The sequence below is a fragment of the Urocampus carinirostris genome, chromosome 10 (genome assembly GCF_059441175.1).
Source record: "Urocampus carinirostris isolate Australia breed hairy pipefish chromosome 10, RoL_Ucar_1.0, whole genome shotgun sequence".
NCBI classification, from domain to species: domain Eukaryota; kingdom Metazoa; phylum Chordata; class Actinopteri; order Syngnathiformes; family Syngnathidae; genus Urocampus; species Urocampus carinirostris.
Window position 1 is genome coordinate 16,792,262 of NC_142358.1, and position 26,840 is coordinate 16,819,101.

At 41.3% G+C, this 26,840-nt stretch overlaps 1 protein-coding gene across 1 annotated transcript in view; it reads right to left on the minus strand.

Annotated features, from left to right (window-relative positions):
- The window catches only part of sh2b2 (SH2B adaptor protein 2), a 42,421-nt gene that overhangs the window by 11,839 nt on the left and 3,742 nt on the right, over positions 1 to 26,840 (minus strand). The window contains exons 2-3 of the mRNA XM_088346319.1: positions 10,165 to 11,131; positions 753 to 854 (exon numbers count right to left, since the gene is read on the minus strand). Coding sequence (XP_088202445.1) covers positions 753 to 854; positions 10,165 to 11,100 — 1,038 coding nt within the window. The 5' untranslated portion in view covers positions 11,101 to 11,131. The remainder of the gene's footprint in view (positions 1 to 752; positions 855 to 10,164; positions 11,132 to 26,840) is intronic.

A 26,840-nucleotide genomic window follows, 5' to 3' on the forward strand; every position in this document is an offset into this window, starting at 1 on the left:
TTTTGTGCAAGGGCCTATCAACCAGTTCAAGGTGTCTCCTGCCCACTGTCTGAAGATAGCGGGATGGGCACCCGTACCCCCGCGACCCTACTGAGGATAAACAGTGTAGATAATGGATGAATCGAGCTTGCAACGATGATAAATTCGCAGTAATCCCTTGCCATATTGCGTTTTAATTCTTGCGGTTTTGCTACTTTGAAGATTTTTACTATCCATTGTTTTCTGTATTCTGATTGGCTTGGAAGTTGTTCTGCCACTTTTCTGCCTGTGTCTGCCTGTGTGTCAATAACATTGTGGTCTAAGTTGTACAAGTACGTAAAACAGGCTGACAAACCCACATTACTTATCTAAAAATCTTTTTCAATTTTATTTTGTTTTAATTGCCATCGTGTCAAACGCTCTGAATCCACGAAAGCACAAATGGTCGAGGAAGATTCTTTCTATCGACAACAAAGTTGGACTTCTCCATATTCTAAAGGAAGGAAAAAGCATTTTCTCGCCGCATTTATGTTTTGAATAATGGCGACAGAATATTATCTGAAGTAAAAAAAAAACGGTGTCCCGAAATCATGAAATCACGATTAACCATGTTAGTAATCAATAATGCAATATAAAAGCAGGACTACGTTTAAAATTATACAGTACAGAAATGTTTTGTAAAAACAGTTTATAACGTGCGCTACTTTAATTGTTGTTTGGAATGTTTTTTTCAAAACTTTCTTTTCTTTTTGTAGGTGGAACCAAGTCCTTACCTTCAAGACAAACGTATTGTCTTTGTCAGGCATCTCTAGAGGCATGGTGGTCCTCACTTCCACGATGGCTGTCAAGGGGATGCTCACCTTGGCTTTTGAAGACTGAAAGAGAAATGTGTGAAATAAACATGAAAGGTTTGCTTAACTGGGTGAGTTTTTTATGTGTGTGCATTAAAACATTCAGTTTAGTGCTTTTAAAGAAAATGATCTATAAACTATTAGGCACGCCCCAGACCGTTGCACATAGGACACCTTGAAGGAGGGCCTATATTGGACATCTGATTATGTACACCCTAGACACTCGAGCACAGGACACCTTAGAAGAGTAGCTATCTTGGACAAATGATTAGGTTAGACCCAGACTCTTAAAAAGGACACCTCAGATAACTGTCTATTTTGGACAAACGATTAAGTACCCATCCGACTCTCTTATGCAGGACTACTCCAAGGGATAGTTATCTTGGACAAACGATTAGGTACAACCTACACTCTTGTACACAGGACACCTCGGAGGAGTGACCATTTTGTACCACTGATTAGGTACATCCCAGTCTCTCGCGCACAGGACACCTCGGAGGGGTAGCTATCTTGGACAAATTATTAGGAATACCCCAGGCACGTAGGCACAGGACTCTTCGTATGGCGGCTATCTTGGACAATTAATAGGTACACGCCAGACACTTGCGCACAGGATATCTCAGGAGTGTGGCTATCTTGAATAAATGATTAGATACACTCCAGACACTCGCACATTGGACACTTTGGTAGAATGGCTGTCTTGGACCAAATTTTAAGTACACCTCACACTCTTGTACACAGGACACCTTGGACGAGTGGCAATCTTGGACAAGGATTGGGTACCCCCAAACTCTCGTACATGATAAAATTCAGAGGAGTGGCTATCTTGGACAATTTTTTAGCGACAACCTGGAGTTTTGTACCAGGGAACCGAGTAAGATCTATCCTAGCACTACTACGATTACTATTTCTACTACTGCAAGTGACTTTATGTAAAATGTATATTTTTAAAAACAGACCAGTCTTAGATAAGTATCTGTTCCTTCCATTGGCTCTTGAAATAATGATAAAAGTGTCAATGCTGACGCAAAATACTTCCTAATTAGCCGTTTTGTTTTGTTTTAACATAGTCGTACCCCAAAAAAGAAGGCTGTTCGCACAATTGCCAAGGGTCTGAGGTTAAAATAACTACTTTAAGCCATACTTAGCGTTAAAATAAGAATTCAAACATAACCATTAGACAACCTGTGTCTGTTTGCTTGGTTAGCAAGCCTCAAAATGATCCCTCATCCATGATAATTAAGGGCCCCAAAAAATCATCCTGAACAGAGCCACAGCCCCCGCACCCAACACTCAGTCTTAGCACAAAGAGAGGAGCAATTTTTCACGCCACCAGCGAACTGTAACTGGCGCATAGCAGGAAGCGTTTATGCTATGTGATCAAAGAAAGAAGCCTGGCCCCTGTTTGCCCTCTGCGAAGGATAATCTGAGCACAGCAGAGGGTTCGTTCCAACGATTGTGTGTGTGTGTGTGAGAAGACTGATGGTCTGGTCGAGGCTTATCAGCTGATCTGTCTGGAGTAACAACGTTCTCATCTTGATCCTGGCCACTGTCCACAGCCACAATTCCTGTCTGAGGATCACATATCAACTGGCAGGAGAACACTACTCCTGTGAGCAGCTTCCGAGAAGCCTGTGTCCGGCTCGCGAATACCCTCCATGTCCCCTAATAGGATTTGTGCATTTGGCCCGACAACAAAACTACTGTCAATACCATACTACGAGCAGCTACTTTTTGCCACATTTAAAAAATATATAGATATATGGGGAGGCTTATTCTTTTTATTTTTGAGGCGGGCACTGAGGGAAATGTCAAGCAAAACACCGCAGTGACATCTGGAAACCCTAACCCTAAACCTAACCCTAACCCTTTTATGATGCCCTTCAAAAGAAATTAGTCTATGTATTTTCCAACATTATTTACTGTATATACTGTAATATATAACAGGAGCAAAACAGAAGGATTGAAAGTACGGTATTTTATTCAATAGGTACAACATACTCACTATATTTGAACTTTTTAACCCACAAATCAAGTCTTCAATTTATACAACCAAATTGAACAGAGGCAGAAGCTATCTAACGAAAACGCTATACTTCTCTTTCTGTACCATCGACATTAATGTCAGGTTGCTGAAGTTTCCGTTAATCCATGAATGATATCTCACCAACAGCCCATCCATTACCTATCAAACGGATGACCTGTAGCTACAACTCATTGGAAACCGCAACATTGGTGACTCTTGTATTTTAATCATCTCTGAGACCAGGTTACTCAATGCTACCGTGCAGCTTGCCAGCCACCCTCTAAATCACTTTCTTGCACTGAAAAGAAAAGCCCTCCAATTATGTTTTATTTTTTATAATGAAAATAATGCTCATTCATTCAACTGCAATTCTGTGTATTGTGTTTTTATTTCTAGATCTATAGTTGTTATTTTGTTACAGTGTATACTTTTAGTCGGTACAGACATCATCTCAAGGTAAGTTTAACCATTAGAGGCTTTTATGATGGTGCGACGCAACTTTTTCACTTTTCGCAGTGGGGTCCTGGTCCCCATTAACGGCAAACTTATCTTAACAGATGCAGCAGGTTCTAGATCTTTTTCAGCTTTATATACGTCTTTCAATTGTTGCTTGAATGGGTGAGGTCCTTAAAAGCATTGATGATAATAAAAACCCTAAAATATCTTCAGAGCGCCTTACAGAGAGTCATCAACACAGCCCAAGAAATCATCAGCTGCTCTCCACCCAGTCTGGCGGACATTATTGGCTTGCACAGAGCTGATAACCTTACTAAGGACTTCTTTCACACTGGCCACCACCTCTTTAATCTGCTGCCCTCTGGCACACGCTACAGATCCCTTAAAACAAGGACTAACTGGCTCAAGTACATTTTATTCCTTGACAATTCTAATGTATTCTAAAATAAATATTCCGGACTCCTTTTTTTACATGAACTGGTTTCTCTGAGTTCCCCAAATGCTAAATGAGCGAGGCAACCTACCAGTTTCTTGTTGTCCCTCCCAACCATCAGGCTTTCAATAAAGAATAATGTCCAGCTGACATCCATACGCGATCCTTCCATCGAAAGCCCCATCCACCTTTGTCACCCAGAAATAGAGTTAAAAGCCACCCCAACAACTGAAAAATAAAATTAAGTTGTGCTGTTCATCATCTGGCCAGCACATCCCACTTCCTGTTGCCATTTTTTTACGCTGCATCTCAGATGTTTATTAGTGTTTGCTTGTTTTAGTTTGTTTTTATGAACATCAGTAATTAACCTTCTGTGACAATCCTGTTAAATAACTGGTCACAATCCAAATATTTTTGTACGTTATTTGTGGAACAATGTGTGAATCTTCATGACAGGGTCTGCAGGAAGTTGGAATTTACGGCCGGGGTGTAATTTGGCTTCTGACCTAAATTGGTATTACCTTTGATGGAGGTCTGTACTCTTTCCTTGTACTTAAATAGAATATAATGAATATACTAGCTTGCGCACTTCCAAACTTACATATCAGTTTCATGCAGGGTTGTATTGGAGTGAAGCATTTTTAGTATACACATGAGGTCCTTGGTTTACCATAGACCTAGCAGACAACCACAAAAGGCCCTCCGATGACCCTTTGGTGTGCCACTGGAACGTTTTTTCCAAGAGTTTTTCAGTCATCCGCTAGAAACTACGATGCTACACGATCTAACTTCATATCTCTATCGTGAAAATACGCCTTATGTGAAAAGAAACTAGTGAACATCCACTAATAGTCCATCGTTAGACAGTAAACAAACCATTCAGCCTTAAACCTGACTTCTAATGAAAAAAACATGCATGTATTTGGAATGCAGAAAGAAACCAAAGAAGCAATGGGAAAGCCCACACATGCTCAAGGGAAAAATTAAGCAGAGAAAAAGCAATACTCTACTGCTACTCTATATCATGTTTACAAACCGACATATGACTGATCACAGTTTGAGCTGATCGCTGGGCTCTGATATTTTAAAAGTGTCAATTCTCAATCTCCATTTTTGCAGACACGAAAATTAACATGGAACCTAATATATAAAATATTGAATATAAAATAAAATTCTGTTACTTGTAAGTATTTGAGCAGAAGTCAGTAGCGGACATTTTAAGAAGGGGTTGAGGTTGGGATGAAAATTTTAGTTAGTTGAAAAGAGGATCGGCCAATCAAAATTCTGGAAATTGAGGGCAGTAGATAAGTACATCCATAGTTGCTGGGCAAATGATACCATATAGAGTAAAGTTGTAATTACTAATCGATTAATAAACAAGTTAATAAAATATTTTTGTATGATGGATTAATGATTTTGATACTCTTTTGATTGTTCCAAATCTCGATAATTGCAGCTTTTTGATACTATTCGCCGATTTTTATTGTCTTTTGTAGCAGAAGACTTTGTAATCAATGAACTTATAGCACATACTGTAAATAGGTCACAATTACAAAAACTTAAAAAACTTTAAAGGGACTATGTGTAATATTTGACTCGTAGAAGTGGCTGTAATGTGTACTGCAAACGGAAATTAGTGCTACATAGCACAAGGAATAACACAAACCTCGGGGACTTAAAGTGAGCAAACGGCACCATTTTCTTTCTTAGCTTTTCACAAGGTATGTGGTTTTTGGGGTACCCTTTAAAGGAAGATGGCGGATAATCATATCAGCTCCCTCTAAGGGTGCCTTATATTCTTTAAAATAAATACAAAAATTTAGACCAACGAGTATTTTTTTTGGAATACGTGTTTACAGTATACTGTATGTATTTTTGCTTTTTTTTTTTTCCCGGTAGGAGGCGCTAATTAATACACAATGACAATAACCTCTGAAAACCGCCGAAGAAAAATTGGCATCCTGTCATAACAGTAATTACAAAAGCAGTTGTTTTGATAATTAAAATTGTAATTTACCGAATCACCAATATGAGCTTTTTAAATGATTTGATTTTATTCAATAGTAATTAAATTAAATCTAAATCTCATATCCGTTGATTAGTCTGTTTACCCTGGCATCGGCATTTTTATTTGGGTGTGACTTTTTTGCTGTGTCATTGCCTTTCATAACTAGTGTTCTCATGATCCAAAAGTTTACAAGAGTGCACATTAATCATAGATCTAGCGTCTTGATTCTGCTCTAAAAAATTATAATATACAAGATTTTCTTCTGGAGAATGCCCCTGCATCAATGTTCCCTTTAATTTTCCACAGGTCTGAGCGTTCACACAAAGTCGGTGAGCAACGCTTGAAACAACAGTGAGCAACAGCAATCCCAAGTGTGGCAACTAAGTCATTATCAAACATGTCCAAAACTTGATATTACGTTACATTTTGAGTTTCCGGCAATGCAAAAAAAAATTTAACTTTTGAATGAATTGACTAATGTATTATTGCAAAGGTTGTACGGCCTACAAATCATTTGTTTTAACAACAATTCTTTCACTAGATTTCCATTTCTTTTTTTCCTGGGATCTTTTGTCGCATAATACTAACATATTTTGGGGCTTATTTAGTCGGTTGCACGATACACAATTGTATTTAATCACATTTTTTTAGTGGAAGTACAATGTTGGCAACAAGATTGACTTGGTATAATTGGAAATTATTTGAATCCAACACAAACTTTTTGTTCTTTTTCCCTGTTTTTTTCTATTTTTTTTAATCCCTTTAAAAAAATCTCACTGTGTTTATTTTTTCCTAGCTGTTACTTTTTTTCTTTTTGTTCTCTATTTCCTTTTTTTGTTTTGTTTCTTTCTTTTCTTTTTTTCAGGCTTTTTTTCTGAATTTTTACTTCTATTTTCTCTTCCTTTTGTTACTTTTTTTCTCAGCTTTTCACTACTTTTTCATTTTAGTATTTTTTTCTTTTTTGTTCTATTCCCTCTTCCTTTAAGTTATGTTGTGCATAATTTTACATAATATTTGGTCATATAGGGATGAAAGAAGTAAAAACAACCTGAAGAGCCGTTTAGGACCCGAAAGAGCCAGTTCCATCTAGTGAGCCGAGCCGAAGAAGCTGGTTCTCGAAAAACTCTACTGACTTTACTCAACTTTGTTCTACTTCGACTTCGACTTCAAAATACCGCATCTAGAACACAACGTCAGGGGAACCCTTATATTTTTACCTTCATGCACTGTAACTTTGAATTAATTCGCTTCTTAATTAGCAATTTCGAGCCCTGATTTTTGTGAGCTGGCTATATTTTCCTGTGCGCGTAGAAGCTCTGGGTAGTGCCCAATTGCACACACACGTGGCTTAGAGGGAATATTGCCCTGCACTGCCCCAGACTGTTTCACAAAATTCTATGGAAGTACTGGATTACTGTATATCAAAATTACTGTTTCCTCTGACAAGATGGCAGACTGTGTGCGGTCGGACAGCCTCTGCTTCGTCATCATGCAGCAGCCAGGATGGAGACGGCGATGGTCACTTTAATCACCCGACACCGCTGACTTTGCACTACAAGCATGTGAACAAGACAGCAGCAATAAAGCTTCTTCCTCTTATGAGAAAGTGCTTCTTTTAACACGTCGCCGTTATAAGAATGTGAGAGTGCGGAGGTGCCACCATGTTTTCTCTGCCGGTGACTCATGGGACTATTTCGGTCCTTTCCCCTGATTTCATCTCGTGGCCAAGATGAGGAAGTGATCCATTTGGATTTTCTGCAACGTGAGTGTTAAATTTTGCCATTTGCTAGCAGAGGTCAATGTGACAGCTACGCTGTTTCCCATGACCCTGTTCTGATTTCGGACCACCTATGCCAGCTTCATTCCGTGATCCCAATGGTGGACGATATTCCACACAGTGGCATCACCGTGCGGCCCCCCTCAGGTCACGGGCAATGTTATGGAAATCTTACATGGACAAATGTGAAAAGCAATCCTTCAGTGCTAATCTTATAAACCGAGGGCATCAAATTACCTTTTCTATTTTTGGCCCACCCTGCTAGAAAAAGACAACATATTGTGTTAAGGTGTACGTCACGCATCCGCAAATTAAAAATTGAAACATTGAATAATACTTTACGGCACTGGTTCTTAACTGATCTGACTTCATGACCAAAATTCCGCTCTACTGACAAGCTGCAACCCAAATCAAGACAAAAAAATCCCATCCATCCACCCACCTATCCATCCATCCATCCATCCATCCTCCTATCTACCCACCTATACACCTAACTATCCTCCCACCTATCCATCCATCCATCCATCCATCCATTCATCCATCCGCTTATCCAGAGTCAGGTCATGGGGACAGCCTCTGCAGGAAAGCCTAGACCTCCTTATCATCAGCCACTCCATCCATCTTATCCGACGGGATCCTGATGCATTTCCAGGCCAGCGTCTCTCCAGCATGTCCTGGGTCGTCCATGGGGCCACCTGCCGGTGGTAGGTGTCCAAGAGGCATCCTTATCAGATGCCCAAGCTACCTCAGCTGAATCCTCTCAATGCGAAGAAGCAGCGGCTCTACACTCCTAGATGACTGAGCTTCTCACCCTATCTCCTAGGGAGAGACCAGCCACACTGTGGAGGAAACTAATTTAAGCCTGTTTTATCCGGGAGTCTGTTCTTTCGGGCATGAAACCAGGTAGGGGTAGGAACAGAGATTGAGAGCTTTGGCTTCAGCTCAGCTTTTTCTTCACCACAATGGACAGGTACAGGGCTTATACGACGGCAGACGCTGCACCTATCTGTCTGTCAATCTCCCATTCTATTCTACCGTCACTGTGAACAAGACCCCGCCATACTTGCACTCATCAACTTGGGGCAGAATCTCATCCCCAACCCTGGGAGTGCATGCCACCCTTTTTCGGTTGAGAACCAAGGTCTCGGACTTGGAGGTGCTGATCCTCATCCTGGCCACTACACACTGTGAACTGCTCTAGTGAGAGCTGAAGATCACCACTTGAAGAAGCCAACAGCACCACATCATCTGCAAAAAGCAGAGATGCAATGCTGAGGCCCCACAACTGGACCACAGCTGAGCCTAGAAATTCTGACCAAAGGCAGCCTTGACGGAGTCCAACTCCCACTGGAAACAAATCCGACTTACTGCCAGCAATGCGGACCAAACTCTGACACCGGATCTTACAGGGACCACACAGCCCGGATAAGACTGTCCTGTACCCCCAAAATGCTTCCTGATGTACACAGTTAAATGCCTTCTCCAAGTCCATAAAACACATACAGACCGGATGGGCAAGGGCCGTGCACCCTCGAGGACCCTGCAGAGTGTGTAGAGCTTGTCCACTGCTCTGCAGCCTGGGCAAAAAACACAATGCTCTTCCTGAATCCGAGGCTCGACTTCCTGACCGACCCTCCTTTCCAGCACCCCCAAATAGATCTTCCTAGGGAGACTGAGAAGTAATATACCCCTGTAGTTTGAACACTCTCCGGAGCCCCTTCCGAAATAGGAGGCCGACCACCCCAGTCTGCCAATTTAGACAAACTGTCCCTGATGTCCACACGATGTTGCACAGGCGTGTCAACCATGACACGCCCGCAACATCCAGAGGCTTACTAAACACCGGGCTAGCCGATACCTGCCAGCTGCTTCCAGGGTGCCACTGGCCAGGAGGGCCCGATAAGAATCCTTCTTCAGCTTGACGGCATGCCTTACTGCTGGTGACCGCCAACAAGTCTGAGGATTGCCACCACGGCAGGCCCCGGCTCCATTCAGCCGCCTCAACGATGGAGGCACAAAGCATGGTCCACCACCTACCTCAGGGCATGGGCAAAGTTTTGCCAGAGGTGGGAATTGAAACTCTTGCTGACAGGAGATTCTGCTACATATTCCCAACAGACTTTCACAACTAAGGTCTGCCGGGTCGGATTGGGATCTTTCCGCACCATGAGAGTAAACTCACCACCACGTGGTGATCAGTTGACAGCCCCTCTCTTCACCTGGATGCTCAAAGCATGTGGTTGCAAATTTCCACTTCTCAAATTTATCAAATGCAAGGATTGTGTAGCTTAATGCATTGATAGTAGAAAGTAATCTTCTGAGCATTATTGTGCCTAGGAAAAGGCCCGCGACGCACTGAGTTTGTTACCCACCTGTGGATCACGACCCACCAGAGAAACACAGCTCTACGTGATGTTAAATATAATATGTTTGTATATTTATTGAAAAATATTAGGTTTTGACAGTATGATCGACCGACCAACTGACAGACAGATGGACGGACAGAATTACAGGTGGAATAGGTGAGTTAGGCATAGGTAAGTAGATTGGTAGGTAGGTAAGGGGTAAGTAGGTTGGTAGGTAGGTGGGTAGGTAGGTAAGTAAATAGCTTATAGTTATCTCGTGACAGCATACCTTAGGTGGGACGTAAAACTCCAGCAGGAATCTCTCCACCCCTTCATCCTTCTTGCTCTTCCTCAAAAGCAGACGACACTTCTGCCACTGCGCGGCGCCCATGCAGTTGGTGTCGTCTGCCACCATGTACCTAAGCGCCCCTTCCCTCTGGATCTCCAGCATCTCAGTCTTGTGGCCTTGGCCGCCTCTGGGCAGTCGCAGCTTTTGGGACCACTTCTCTCCTCCAGCTGCCGTCGTCGTCTCAATTCCGGCAGACCCACTCCCTCCCCCGGTCCCGTTAGACTTCCTAGCGGCAGAGGGACCATCCGGTTCTGGGGAAGCACGACGATGCCACATCTCCTTTACCCCGTCTACCACGCACAGGCTCATGTTCCTGAGAGAGAAGCCCTTTTTGAAGCGAGCTTTTGGGTGGCTCACGGACACGTCTTCTGAACTGCGGGACTGACCAAGGGCAGACACCTTGTGCGTGGGTTGGGGTCCTCGTGCGCCTGTAACCGTGTTGCCTCCTCCACCTTCTACACCGCCCCCGCTGCTGTCCATACTGTCCAGGGACTCGCTGGAAGCCCCGGCGTCCTTGCGTCTCTGGTAGAGCTCGTGATTGTAGGACAAAGGACAGCCCTGAATCCCTAAGAACGGAACAATGCTGTACTTGGGCGCAACGTTAAAACCGTCCTCCCCCGGTGATGACGCCTGCCTCTCCCGGGCTTGGCTCAGAGCTGCAGAGAAGCACTCCAGGAAGTGTTGGGCAAAGTGTTGAGAGAAGCTGGCGTCCGCCCCTGGCGAGTCGTAGCACGGGTTCTCAGACAGGAAACGCTGGAACTTGTCGGCAAAGTCTGCCGCAGAAGCGCGGGCGTGGAGTTCGCAGAACTCTCGCCAGTCGGGCAGCGGGCACGAGGAGGAAAGCTCCGGGCTACTGGGCGCCGCCGCTCCGTTCATCACTGGGCCATGCCAACCCACTGAGGAGAGGCTGGAGGGGAGAAGAAGAACAAACATTTTCATGACCGGAATTAAACGGATTTTTGCTTCAGCTAAATAAAACAATTGATGGGTGGACGGACAGACAGGCGGGCGGATGGGTAGACAAATCTTTGGATGTACAGGTGGGCGGAAGGACGGATGGATCTTTGGATGAACAGACGGACTGGTCTTCAGATAGATTAGAGGCAAGATTTTGGGCCCAAAATACCTATTCGGCCAAAAACACCACTCCTCCTCCTCAACCCGAGTCTTCACAAATAACATTTAAAAATTAGGGTTTGCTTCAAGCTTGGTCCCTTAAACCAAGTTCGTTGGTTGGGCGTGATGCTGCTTTGGACCTTAATACCCGCAGGTTGTAGGCCCGATCTTACCTCTAAGGAAGATGGATGGATAGATAGATTCTGCCAATTCAGGAATGTTCGCTGGGCCCTGGAATAATGGATGGATGGATGGATGGATAGATAGATGGATAGCTAAATGGATGGATTGAAACAAAGTACATAATAAGGAACTTTTAAAAAGTGAAATTTTAGGAGACTTCTTTGTCGAATAGTTGTGTGTTAGACAAATCCTTGGTCTCGCTGCCCTAAATGATGAACAAATGTCCAATTTCACACTGGATATAATTCACAACAGTTCCCTCTTTGATTCTTAGCCGCATGTCATTTCAATTCCCTTCATTTCCTGTTATTGTTCAGCTATTGCCGTTTAATAAGATCAAATGGGGGGTGAACGGAAACACGAGGAGACCGCCTGATCAAAAAAGGAAATCTTGGGCGCCTGGCACGCTCATGAGTTTGCCCAGCCCAACTTTCGTGACAAGCGATCGGATTATGGCCATGGTCTGTTCGGAACACTTTGAAGGACTCTTGGTGTCCCATCCGTCTCACTCACTGTTGTTTGGTTAACTAATGAGTGTGTTTGCAAATCCTACTCACTACGCGCAGCCTTGCATTCCTGGTCTGCGGGTAAAACTCAATCCATAACCAAAACACATTAAAAAGAAAACTAAAATCTCAGTGCACAAATTTACAATCATCCAAAGCACAAATCGTAATTTGTACTAAATGCTCCAAAACAATCCTGAGAAAAGACATAATTTGAAATTATGCGTGCAGCCCCCCCCCCTGCTACACCAGCAATCAAGGGACACATCTGCAGGGAAGTCATGCTCCGTAACACACATGTTGTTCTCATTATTTATTTCTGTGAAGCGCCAACTTAAAAGGACATCAAGACGGAAGTGGGCAGACCCAGCGACACACATGCAACCCATGCGCACAAAAAGATGGCGACCACTCCACGCAACATACGTGTCGCACGTGCAGACATTCCTGGAACTTCCCATGAAAGCGGCTTGTTTTGTAAACCGTTTTTGGGGGGCAATAAATGTCACCCTAGGATGAACTTTGCAGTAAAATGTTAGTAGGTTTTAACATAAGTGAAATTTGTTTGACATAAAATAACAATTTGAAGCAATGGCTGTAAGTTTATCAATTAAAGGTACATTGAGTAATTATTAGCTTATTCTAGTGGTTTAAAAACTCACTCATTGAATGAAAAATAATATCGATTCGAATAATAAGCAGCAATACATGAGATATCACGTAAAGTTATTTTATTTTTGCAGTACTCGAGAAATTAATATTTGTTTACATGACAGCGAGGCTCACCTTGAGGGAGCTGAGTTTGTATTCCTCCTTGTGCTTTGTAGCACTCTTTTTCAGTTGTACTACACAATACAGTGGCACCTAGTGGTCAAATATTGCTCAGTATTCCTTTAATTGAAATGGCGTATTATGACCTTTCAATCATTGGCCAACCAGTTAACCAGTGCTTGACTACTATGTTCACAAGAGCAGGGCGAATATCAGGTATCAGCACTTGTGCCGATACCAGCCTTATCATAAGGTATCAGTTTTAAACCAGAATTGGTTGCCTTTTAGTGGATGATGTTTAACTAGGTATTAAAAACTAAAGGAATATTGTGATGATATTCATTTGGAGAAATTTAAAGATAAAATGTTATGTTGGGATTTAAAATATATGTATTTTTATTGATGTTTACTATGTTTGTTACCCAATGCTAAATCTATTCCACCCTGGTCATCCACTTGTGAGGCCTGTTCTCAAGGTTTCTTTTTTCCTCACTCTGAGGTTTTGAGTTTTTCCTTGCCAGCATGTTGGTTTAAGATCAGGCGATGGTGTCATTGTAATCCTTTGAGACATTTTTGTGATTAAGGGCTATACAAATAAATGTGACTTGACTTGAAATTTGAAATTAAGGGTGTTTGGGTTTAGAAAAGGATATTATGTATGACTGGTATTTGTTATCATTATCAACAATTACTCAAAAGTTGAGTACTGTATTGGTCGAAAACAATGTGGTATTGTTTGTTGATATGGTTTACCTTTAGAAATTAAAATACCAATTTGACACAAGAGTCATCGGTCTGCTTATTTATTTCATATTTATCCAAAGCAGAACTAAAGCCATCGACAATTTTTTATTTATTATTACATTTTTTATAGAGATTACCAAAAGTAAATACTTTGGGAATATATTTAGTTTACTAATGATACACAAACAGAAAAGAATAGTTAGTATAGTCAATTTAAATAAATAAACACACTGAGAAAATAGTTTTGAAATGTAAAAATTATGTATAATTATATATAAATAAATATATATTTTTTTTCAATCATATTTTATAATATGTATTTTTCTTTTAAATGCCAGCATGGGCCCGGAAATAAAATTCAAAGCATTAGTGTAATTCTGTGCAATTCATCAATGAATCACACTCCATTATGTTGATCAAATCATATTAGATTCACAATGTCTTTAAGAAATACAAGCGGTGGCAATTTGTGGTGCACTGCTTGATGGCAACCAGCAGAGGTGCTGTTAAGCTGGTTGCATTTAAAATGCGTAGACAAAAACAATTATCAGGAAAAAATATATACGACTGCCGTAATAGTTGTTTCATTCAACCAAAATCAGGGATCACCAAAGTGAGGCTGGCGGTCACCAGGTAGCCCTCTACAAACACCTGAGTAGCTAGCTAATTGTTTCTGGAAATTGGTCATTGTGAATTTCTAGGACATTTGATTTCTGACCGGGATGATATTTTAGTGGTTGCCTGAGCCTATCTTAACCATACTTCTAAATACAACCCAGTAGTGATATAATGATAGCATAGTAATAACTTAGTAGTAACAATTTATTTTGTACATGTACATCTAAGTGATTGTCCTTTCCATAAATCAGTAACAAAAAGTAGCTCTTAACTTCAAAAAAGTTGGCGATACCTGACCTTAAAAAAAGCATTTGCAAAAACAATCAAAACAAATACGATCAAAAGTTAAGTGGCTTAGTGATTGCCCAACTTGGAAACTGTTTATTTGTTTTAAATGCAAATTCATTTATCCATTAGTTACAAATCAATCCACTTGAAGCTACTTTCTACATTCACTAATGTCGTCTCCATCCTTTCAGATGGCGTGCACGGCAGCCATTATCGATTTAGCTTTTTCCAAACCTGCTGTCGACCAACTTTCAACTCATTCAGCAAAACGACACTTGAAGTCGGACAGCGCAAACGAAAGTAGATGCGTGTGAGATGATGTTTGTGAAGTAAATCTCCCATATAACATCATACTCTCTCACATACACAACTATACCCTCGTAAAGAAAAAGTCTTACCCATGCACACACACTTTTACAATCTTACACAACCAACCATACTCTCATAAATACTACTGTACTCTTTCGCACATACCACTATACTCTCATACACACACTACAATACCCTCATCTTCGGTAAAAGTAAATCCAAAAGAAAGATAGCTTTTGCTAAACCACACAGGCACACAAATCGGATGATTTCCCACTGCACAGTACGACAATCAACACCAGTGTGCCGTGGCACAGTGGTTGAAAAACACTGCTCTATACTCTCATACGCACACTACTCTCGCACACATGTTACTATATTATCACACACACACTACAAATATTATAATACTCGCATACACATACAAAAATACTCTCACACATACCACTATACTCTCATACTCACTACTACACTCTCTCACACATTTACCATACTCTCATACATACACTACTATACTCTGTCACACATATTACTGCATACTCACACATTTCTGGGGCTAACTCCAGTTTGACGTCTAACCGTACAACATAGAAACTGATCAGTGTGCATCACCTTGGTTACCAAAAGTACCCTAAGTGAAACAACTCTGAGAGTTGAGGTGATCATTACACCAGTGTGGAAAAAACATGATAGTAATAACAATTTTAATGGTGTTTTAGAAGTATAATAGTGTGCCTGAGAGTCCAAAGTGGTGTGTTGTGTAGAGTCTATTGTTGTCACGAACCAGGACAGGAATGAGAACCCAATCGCGTAACGTTACTCGCAATTTATTGGGAGAGGAGGAATGTGCGCATGCTCGATCCGGGATCGATGGTTGCGGAAGTAGAGTGAAATCAGAACTAAAGAGTGGTCAAAATCAAACAGATCGGGCCGAAAATAAAACAGGATCAAACAAAGGCAAATTCACAGGACTTGGCATATCACACAGAGTCTAGCAGGAGTTTCGCAGATGCTCTGACACCAGGCAACTTGCACGACCCTGTTTAAGTAGTCCGGCAGAAATCTGTCAACGCTTTCAGCTGGTGTCAGTGGGTGGGACCAATTGGGCGCCATGGCAACCGTGACAGGGACCAACTGGGCGCCATGACAACCATGACAATTGTAGTGTGTGTGAGAGTGTGGTAGTACTGTATGAGTGTATGAGTATAGTAGAATGTGCGCGAAAGCATATTAAAGTGTATGAGAGAGTATAGCAGTGTTGCATACGTATGACGTAACATCATCACCAAAATGTTTGTCTTGTTAAAAAATATGTTAGCCACAAGTGATGCTATACGAATCATAGGATGTGAATATGAACAAAACAAGGCCTACTACAAATTTCGAAACAAAAACGTTTTTCCCCAGTGATTCAGAATCTAGTATTAGGTTTGTCACAAACAGGTTGCTGCTTGTCAACAATCTGTTCATCTGTGAAGAGCGGCATGATGTTCTACACAGAAAAACAACAGCGACAAGATGATGAAGGTGCTGTATCTGAGTCAGATAAGGAAGTTTCTCCTGCTACTTGTAACCATAGAAACCAGTACTGTTCGATGTAGGAGAGCAAACCTCGACCACAAAATCCGGCCCAAGACACACCACAGGAAGTGGTGCCCCTACGCCCCAGGTGGTTCAAGGATTCGTGAACCGTGATGACTTTGTCTGTATGAGAGTATAGTTGCGCATGTGTGATGTGAGAGCATGATGTCAATACACCAAAGCAAGTACGAGTGCCTTCTCAAACGGCCATTCATGCGTAAATGGGGCCTCATACTGACACGCGTACGGGCACACGCTCGCAGAGTCAGCATGAAACTCAAGCCGTGGGACAGGAGGAAGTGGACAGAACACTTGAGTAGCATGGTGCATAAATGATTGACAAGCGAGGGAGGAGAATTTATGAATGGAAGAAGGAGCGAAAGGACGGCAGGGAAGCTGGGCTTTGTGTTTTGGCTGCAGCTGCTAAAACAATCCAGTAAGCGTTATTCCTCCCTCCCCACCCACCTCAGCTTTCAACCTCAGGGCCACTGGAGCCTTTCCTAGTTTCCGCCTTCCGCTATCTGCTGCTATCTGTTGTTAAGATCTACCACTACTGTGCCTCCTCTGCCCCCCCCCCCCCCCCTTCTTGACCCGGGAGTGTCAAGAAGGGGGGGGGGGCAGTGGTTTTCTTTTTCTACTGTTTTGTGTCCTCCCAGTCTATTTTTTGGCCTTTTAAAAGCCATTCTAGGGTTTGAAACTTGGGATAGGACTGGAAATGAGCATTTTAAAGCCTTTCTAGGATTTCTAGCTAGAATTTGTAACTAGGTTTTGGACCCAAAACTGAGATTCTAAAGCCTTTCTAGGGTTTCCAACTAGGGTTTGGATCTAGGATTTGGCCCCAGAACTAGGATTCCAAAGCCTTCCTACGGTTTCCAGCTAGGGTTTGGCCCCAATACTAGGATCCTTAAGCCTTCCTACTGTTTCCAGATAGGGTTCGGATCTAGGGTTTGGACTGGAAATTAGCATTTTAAAGCCTTCTAGGATATTCATCTAGGGTTTGTAACTAGGGTTTGACCCCCAAACTAGGATCCTTAAGGCTTCCTAGGGTTTCCAGGTAGGGTTCAGAACAAGGGTTTCGACTGGAAATTAGCATTTTAAAGCCTTCTGGGATATTCATCTAGGGTTTGGAACTAGGGTTTGGCCCCAAAACTAGGATTTTAAAGCCTTCCTACAGTTTCCAGCTAGGGTTTGTGACTAGGGTTTGACCCCAAAACTAGGATCCTAAAACCTTCTTAGGGTTTCCAGCTAGGGTTTGGAACTAAGGTTTGACCCCAAAACTAGGATTCTAAAGCCTTCCTACGGTTTCCAGTTCGGGTTTGGAACAGGGGTCTGGGTTGGAAATGGGTTTTTTTAAAGCTTTTCAAGGGTTACCAACAATGGTACGAACTGAAGTTTAGGCTCGATATGAAGGTTTTTGAATTGTTTTTTGGGGTTTCCAGGTAGGGTCGTGAACCTGGGTATGGGCTCGATATCAAAGGCTTTTTAGTGTTTCTGTTTAAGGTTTTCGCTTGATTTGGTGGATTTAAAGCATTTTTGAGGTTTCCCGCTAGGGTTATGCTATTTTGTGTGTCAAACTATAATGGAATTTTTTTTTAAATTTTTGTTACTCTTTCGACCTAAAAATTTAGATATACTCAAATTGCAACAATTACTTATTTAACCATCAACTAAAGGATGTTAAGTCAAGTGCCAACTATTTTTCAATTGTCTAGATATCTTTCGAGGAAGAATCTATTGAAATTTTGCTTTTAAACAATAATTATTTAAGGATAAACCGGATTGGGTGCCTCTGGTGTTTTGGATACTGTTGCCTCGCCACTTGCCTTTCCTTGTGACAAATAAAAGACAACCGTTTGACTGTACTAATCTCTGCCCCTGCATTGTTCTTCCAAAACATCCCAAGAGAGTTCTTGACAAATATTTACTTGATTAATTGACATAAAAAATAGTATAATTGTTGATTATGTTGTATTTAAGGTTGTAGGTTTAGTTTTTAATTTGGAACGATTTTTCCAAATATCCTTACAAATGTTTTGATAAAATCCAGTTTCACACGTCTGTTATTTAAAACACACACACGCTACAAGCAGCTTCACGCTAGCAGCACGCCCGCTGTGATCGGCTAATGAGCATGATTGGTCTTGTCGTGCACTCACCCCAGGGGGGTTCGGGTTCGGCCATGTTGTCTAAGATTAGCCTTCGCTGCCCATATACACACAGCTCGCAGCACTCACAATAACAGGACAGGACGGCACGCACCCCTCGCTGTGGATTCATTAAGGATGTTTTCTTACATAAGATGTAAATAGGCCCGAGTGAGAACGTTTGAGGACAAAAAAGCTACCACTTCCTACACACGAAACACTCAAACATCACATGCCACAAAAATGAATATGATTAATTGATTTTAGCAGGAAGAGCACTTCTTAGTAGATTATTAAGTTTTCCGCTCTATAATCAGAGGGCACACCCCCCAAAATATAGTCTTTTGTGATATTTTTTTCAATTAAAAGGCGCACTGGACTATACGGTGCATTGAATGAAAACTAAATGTATTTTATAGAACATAAATTGCCATTATGACATCTAGTTTCACCACAAAAATTAACTCATTCATTCATAAATGGTTACTGCACTGTCTTTACTCCTAATTTCCCTATTTATTAGACAGCTAATGAACGAAATCCTGAATAACCAGACTTCTTAACTTTAGCTGCTGTTGATTTGAACAATAACCTCAACCATTATCCTTATAAGTTTGCTGTAAATATCACAGTTGCCATGGCGCCCAATGGGCCCCGCCCGTGTGGCGCCAGCTGCGGCTCGTTGACAGATTGGCTTTCCTTCTTTTTAAGCTTAGTGCTCTCACTCTTCCTTTGTCAGTCGATCAACGAACCTCTGCCCCACAAGACGTGGGTTTTGACTCGGTCCTTTCCTGTTGGTATTTCCTGTCCGGTATTGTTCCCGTTTATTTTGTCCTGTTTAATATCGGTTTCCAGTTCGGTTCTGTCTAGTTTTTTTCTGTTGAATTTCGATATCCTGTTTTGATATCAATCCTGTCTGTCCCGTTGTTTAATATTGGTTTCCAATTTTGTTTCCGTCAAGTTTGTCCTGTTTATTTTCGATATCCTGTTTTGATATCAACCTGTCTGTCCCGTCCTGTCCGGTATCGACCCCATCTGTCTGATATCTGCTTGGGCAAATGGTATCTATCTCGTCGGCCTCTGGCTTCCTATCATTCCACGCCAGACTGCTGCCTAACGTGCACGACTCCCTATTTCCCGTAAAATAAAAGGCTTGTGTGAGAAGCGTCACGCATTTGGGTCCTGATCCTGTTTCGGTTTATGACAGAAAAACTAAACTCTGTAAAAAAAGGCCGTTAGCTTGCTAACTATGCAGATACATTCTCAGCTAAGCTGAGACATGCTAAAACAATTCAAACAAGACTAAATAATTTTGTTCAAAAATTTACCATAAATATTCATTCAAGTAATCACAATATGTCTTTTTTATGTTTTCAAGTGCGCCTTAAAGTCCGGAAAACACGCTAGTAAAGATTGCTCAATGACTAATGAAACTGTCGGCGGGATAAAAAACAGAAGTCGGGGTCATCAGTATGGACTCACTTTTTTCCCCGCTGACCTTTGAACTGACTGTTGATAACCTGCCCAGTATGAAGGTTTTCGAGTCAATGGACCACACGGACTGCTGAGAAAGTTTGACCCGGCCTTGATCCAGACAAAGATACACGCCATCTATTTCAATAGAGTCCTAAAAAGTTGGACATTCCATAATTTAGGCAAGAAAAATGGGGAAGTGGCATCAAATGTTGCATATGTTATCCTCCCTGCATAGAAAATTGTTAATGTACTTGTATGCTGCTACATAGCTGCCATATTTTGACAATTATGTTTCAGAATTTAATCAAGAGAATTTGGAGTTTTGGAAACATTTTTCTAGTAGCACCAAAAAAGGGCAATTTCTAGGTTAAAAGCAGTTATTAAACAATGCTATCACGTAAAACAAATCTGCAAATAAGTGGCAACCCATTTTCTTAGTAGAACTTAAAAGCACCGTTTTTAGGTTGAAAGCAGCTATTAGACAATGTTATGACTTAAACTGCAAATAACAAAGTAGCGATCATTAAAAAACTCTTTTGTACAAATGTGGTGTGTATATAACTGTTTATTATCAGTAACAATCAACGTATTTGTAAAAATCAACATTTTCAATAGACAAAAAGAAAATTGCTTGATTGTTTTTTATGTTTTTTTGGGGTAGTTTTAATGGAAAATGTATGTTTAGTAATTTGCTATAAAGAAGCGCGATAAACTATGGAGAATTCTTAGTATTTGCATATGTATATATAAACGCAGGGGGAAATCAATTATTATAGGTGGTAACGGAACAAATGAACCATGAAAATCTAGTGAATACTGTTCACTTAACTTCATATTGTTAATATTTATGCTGTCAGGACCAGAATGGAGACAGAACCCACTTGTGTTGCGTTTATCACAAGTTTTATTGGAAGAAAGAGATTTGGTGATTGATGGACACGGGAAGAAGGTCGCCCTGAACGCGGAAGTGGATGTTCCGTGGCGAGCGATGACGTGTCGGGAATGGAAGAACGGGTCAGTAGTCGGGACAGGAGAGCAAAAACGTGGTCGTGTCGGAAGCAAGTCGTAAGCCAGGAAAGGAGAGTAGACGTGGTCGGTGACAAAAAGAGGTCGAAAGACGGGACGGGAGAGTAGACGTGGTCAGGATTAAAAACCGGTCGAAGCCGGGAGACCGACGGGGACAAAAAACAGGTGGGAGTCAGGGTCGAAAAAGGCTTGCCTGGAATTAACTGAGGTTCGCAGACGGACTGACAACAGGGGAGTGACCGGATTTAGTTCAAATAGTGACAGGGAGCCAATCAGAACCCGTGGAAGTTGGCGCCAAATGAGCGGGCACAGTTGAGTCACATCAGTAATCATGACATATGCATTGTTTCAAAGTTGAATCTTTATTACGGTAATCTTACACTCATTGTGTTTTCCGGAACAGTGTCAATTTTTTTTTAACCAATTGTTTAAAAAAACGTACGTAAGGAGTTAAAATGGACATTCTTTTTGTTTAAACATAAGAAAATGGATTGGTCGATTGTTGTTTAGAATAGAGGTTGGTAGAGTTCAGATCGCTGGGGCATGCTATTGTGGCCCACCAAACATGAAATGCACCGTTTGTGGCCGCAATCCATTATCCCCTATTGACTATTGCTGACAGCTGGGGCTTAGAGTGCAAATCTGTGTCATGTGTGCCATATTTGCTCTATTGTAATGGATTAATGGAAACCAATCCATTATAAATTTGTTAAAATTGCAAATGGTTCGGAATTCAAAACGCGTCATTCTTTTAGTTTAATGTTTAGCAATTAAAATTTAAAATATGATGGACAACTGAAGCTTTATAACGCACTCGGGAAATTGTTTTCTCTAGATGGCACTCGTTATTTAAAGAGGCACTGGAAATGTATTGAACTACACTTTGTATTTAAACCCAGAACACCAATCCAGAGAAGTAAAGATAAAAAAAGTGCTTGAATTTTTTAAACATTTTTAGAGTTTTCATAGAAAATGCGGATTTTATAACTTGCCATAAACTGGCTTAGTAAAGTACAGAGAAATCTTAGTATCGTTTTTTTGTACACACAGTACACTTTAATTTTTGGAACAATTTTCCTATACTAAGATATTTAATCTTACTTCTCTCATGAAATACAAGAAATCTACCCTGAAATAATGATCTAATCAAGAAGATGATAACTATTTTGACAAAATAATCTTTTCTAAATGATGGTAGATTATTTTATTTTACAAAAAAACTTGATTAAATATAATGAAATAAGAAAATATATACTTAATATGAGCAAAATTGTACCCAATAAGACTAAGATTTGATTTTTTCGCAGGGTGCACCTATTTAATGAGTGCCCCTATATTGGAATGTAGGTAAAATATATATGAAAAGAAATTCCATATTCTTATTTAGAGAAGAATAACTTTTTATATTATTACTAAAATATATATTTGATGCTTTTTTCATGCCACTTTTCTTTTTCTCTGACATTGAGTGGGCGGTAGAAAGCTGATACGGCATCTTTCCACCCTGGGAACCGGGAAGCATCATGCCGCTTTAAATGGCCCCTGAAAGGCAATTTTTTTGCTTCAATGTACTGCGTGCACAATAACGTCACGGACTTGGGGGCAAAGTCACCTTTGGCAAGTTTCCATCTTTAGAGGTAAAGTCAAGCTACTTTTTTAGAACTGAAACTCCTTGCTACTTAGCGCTTCAAACTTATATTCATTTCAAAATAAAAATAAACAAAATTTCAGACTAAGAAGTCATTTTTGTAAATATTCCTCTATTATAGTTATGTTTATTTATATAACCCTTAACCACAGATCATTGCCAGCTACAGACTATTACGACACCATCCCCTGATCTAAAACCTACGTGAGGGCAAGGAAAAACTCAAAAACCTCAACATGAGGAGAATGAAGAAACCTTGAGAAGGGACCGCACATGAGGTAATCTCTCTTACAACAATCCTTTCGGTGCACCACAGTGTTTAACAGTAAAAACAGAGAAGAAATAAGTTAAAACTAGACAAAAACAATCGAAACAATAGAGGACGATAAAAACAACAAAATACAACTGTATCAAATAAAATAAAATCAAATAAAAGCGTCGTATTCAAAGCAATCCCGGAGAAGTGTGTTTTTAATCTGGATTTCAAGAGGCCCAGGTGAAGAATAAGACGCATCTCGACTGGGAGCAGATCTTACAGCCTGGGGGCCTGCCTAAACTGAACTGCACTTTGGGCAGCGATCCAATATCCCCCGGTTGACATTTGATGAGAGCGGCATCCGGCAGAGTGCATTTTTGTTGAGCATGGAGGGTCTTTTTGACATAATGTCCACAAAAAGTGAACTGCACTGATGCGGCTGTGATCCATTATCCCAAATTGCAGAGCTCATTTTTGTCGGGCCTGGCCAAAATGAACTCAACTCATTGGGCTGCGATCCATCATCCCCAGGCCCAAATTGCTTAAAGCGGTGATCGTTAGAATGAGCTTTTGTCGGAGGGGCTCGGTTCTGGCACACTTAAACGGACAGGCACAGTAGTGGCCATGATCCATTATCCCTGTTCGATTATTGTTTATAGTATAGATTGGTAGGGTTTAGATCACTGAGGAGTACTATTGTGGAACACCTAAAATTAAATGCACTGTTTGTAGCCACAATCCATTTTCTCCTGTTGACTATTACTGAGAGCGGGGGCTGAGAGAGAAACGTCACGGATTTTCCCATATCACAGTGGGTTCTGGTCCCTATTAATCACCATAAATGTGGAAATACAGCACACTATTTGATATAAACAGCGCTAAAATTGAATAGTGCATAGTCGAACTGGCAATTATCAGCTGTTAGGGGTGAAACTGTTGAACTTCTTTTAACACTTGGAGATTTTTTTTTGCTTTTTTAATATCACGTTGTCTTAAAATGTTATGGGCAGTTTATGGCACAAAGTTGACCAGGCACTGACCTTTCAGCAGAGGTAGTAACATTCCACTTTTACTGTTCTCCATAAATGGCACTAACGTAGAATTGGCAGGCCAAAATTAATTGGTTTTCAGAGGTAGTATGAAGTCCCTTTTACATTTTAAATACAAAGTGACTAAGTTCATGTCTCGGATCCAAGCGAGCGTACCGATACAAAATGATCCCGACCTCATTAGAGAGCGATTGGAAGCGTCCATATGGCAGCAAGTGATAAAAGGACAGAGGACAGAAGAACATGTAGGAGACGCACATTCCGACACTGACTTCCATTTCCTGTCACTCACCCACCACGTCCTCTAATTCATTTTGCAGATGACGGCGGGGTCCCAAAAACGAGTAGAAGCGCAACACCTTTGTTCGCAGTTATCACTGGCCGAGACACAAAGAAGCAACCGATACACTCAGCGGACACGCCGTTGCCTATAACGGAACAATCGGGCATTGAACTGTTTCGTTTTGATTGACACGATCCGTTTAGCATCTGTTTATGATTGCGGTTGTATCTATTTTTACTTCATAAGTGCCGTAACTTTTTGTTGTTGACATGTGGGACAGTTCTCCTTGAGCTCTTTGAGCTCCGTCTAGCAACAAGCAGCGGGATCAAAGAACCGGCGCTAGCTTGATACGGAATTTCTATTTTGTAATGAATCAATTGACATTTTCCTGTTTATTTGTGTGGTTCGAATGAAATAAAAGAAGCAAAAATCTGTTAGCAAGATCAAGGGTTATTTGAAATGTGAGGCGACATTGCTTGAAACTTAAATATATAGGATTCAATTTCCACTATGTATCCCTGCCTTACTATAATTTATGCATGTCACGTGAAAGAACATATCGATGATAATACTTAAGGAAAAACAGTCGAAACTGGTGACATTGTATTTGACCAATCAGGAGCCCCGTGTAAGCCCTATGTGCTCTGCCTAGCAACAAAGTAGCTGAAACAAAAATCCGTACCATGACAGATAAAACTGCTTTTCGGTTTAAAGGTTGAAACTAACGCCATTTATCTAACCCGTGTGGTGGATTTGCTTACAAACGTACAAACCCTAATGCTGCCTAGCAACCAACAATCAATCACAATCTGCCTTACTGTCTCTTAACCAATAAAGGCCCAGTTTATTATGTTCAATGTTTTGCTTTTGGTTGTATGAGTTACTCAGTCAATCGAAAACGAACCTCTTCACTCGTTTTTCAGAGGAATTCCTTTTTTTGCTATTAATTATATTGTCTTTGTTTATTATACAGCAATATTATTTACTCATTTTTAAGGGCTTCAATCAGTATCAAGTACTTTTTCTTTTTACTTATAAGTTGATTTAAAAAAACTAAATTGATGGGTTGTTTCAAGCAAAATGAGCCGCAAGTTCATGATAAAATGTTGGTGTTTTAAAACAAAGTAACACATTTTTATAATAACATTTTTAAAACAAAATCACCGTTTTTCAGTGGTTTGTTTTCTCAAATCCAACTCCAATTGGTGGGCTGTTTTAAACTAGGGAACACTAACTTTTGTATTAAGCTGTGAGTTACTTTTTTTTACTGGTTAGTGTGTGGGCTACTAGTTTGATATGCATTTCTGAAAGTATAATTTAACATTTTTATTACTAAGTGGTTATTATAAGAACTGAGGTTAAATTAGCCAATATGTATATTGTCATGATCCTGTTAGTTGCCCGCTGATTGCCCTCACCTGCGCTCACTCCTTCAGCCCCAGCTGCCACTCGTCTCCTAATTATCCCTCTCCCTATTTAAGCGCTTACTTTCCAGTCACTCTTGGTACAGTCTGTCAGCGAACCTCAGCACATGCAAGGCAAGCACTTTTGACTCTGGTTCCCGTTTTGATTCCCACCTGTTCCTGCATCCTGTGACCTGCTTGCCCACCTCATCTTCCTGCCTGATTCTTTCCCCTGATTCCTGCAATCGATCCCGTGCCCCTGGCTTCCCGATTGCATCTGGTTCCCTGACTTGCTTCTGATCCCCGACCACCCTTCGCTCTCCTATCCCGGCTACCTGACTTGTTCCAATTCACGACCACGCTTCGTTCTCCTGTCCGGCTATCCGACTTGATGATCCAAGTCGGATAGCCGGATCATCAAGTCGGAGAGCAGATCATGCTCTGCTCTCCGACCCCGGCTGTATGCCTCGCCACCTGTCACCAGCTGTGAGGGGTTCCTATTCCGAGCACCAGATTGCTGTTTACTCCTCTCTCCTGGATCCCCCCGATTCCTTAATAATGTGTTGTATGACAATTACGCATTAGGGTCCCCTATTTGTTCTGGTCTTGGCATATATATATACCTCAAAAGTCCTCCCATATACATCAGCTGGTCTATAACTCTGCTGCAGGCATCATCTCCAAAAAACCCTCTCGCCATCACATCACCCCTGTCGTTCAGCAACTCTACTGGCTCCAATCCACCATAGAATCAATTCCAAAATCCTGCTCTATACCTACATGGCCATTCATAACCTTGGCCCTCCCTACCTCTCCAACCTCCTTCACATTCCCACGCCACCCTCAGATCATCTTCCTCCCTCCATCTTACTATACCCAATGCCCGCCCCAGCACCGTGGGGAGCAGAGCTTTCAGCTGCTCTGCCCCCCAGCTCTGGAACTCATTGCCGCCTGACTTCCGAAATTCTGGGACTCAAAGCTCACCTCTTCAGACTTGCCTTTTCTTGACCATCTGCCTCACTTACCGCCCCCTTTTAACACTACTGTGTTTATATGATATTTATAACTTGATTGATTTACTCTTCATTTACTGTTGTGTCATACTATATGTACAGTGACCTTGGCCCACGTGCCAAATGTGTTCACTACATCCTTTTATTTGGCACGAGACAATTCTGAGAGGACTTCGAGAGAAGGTGAGCGTCAAACAAGGAC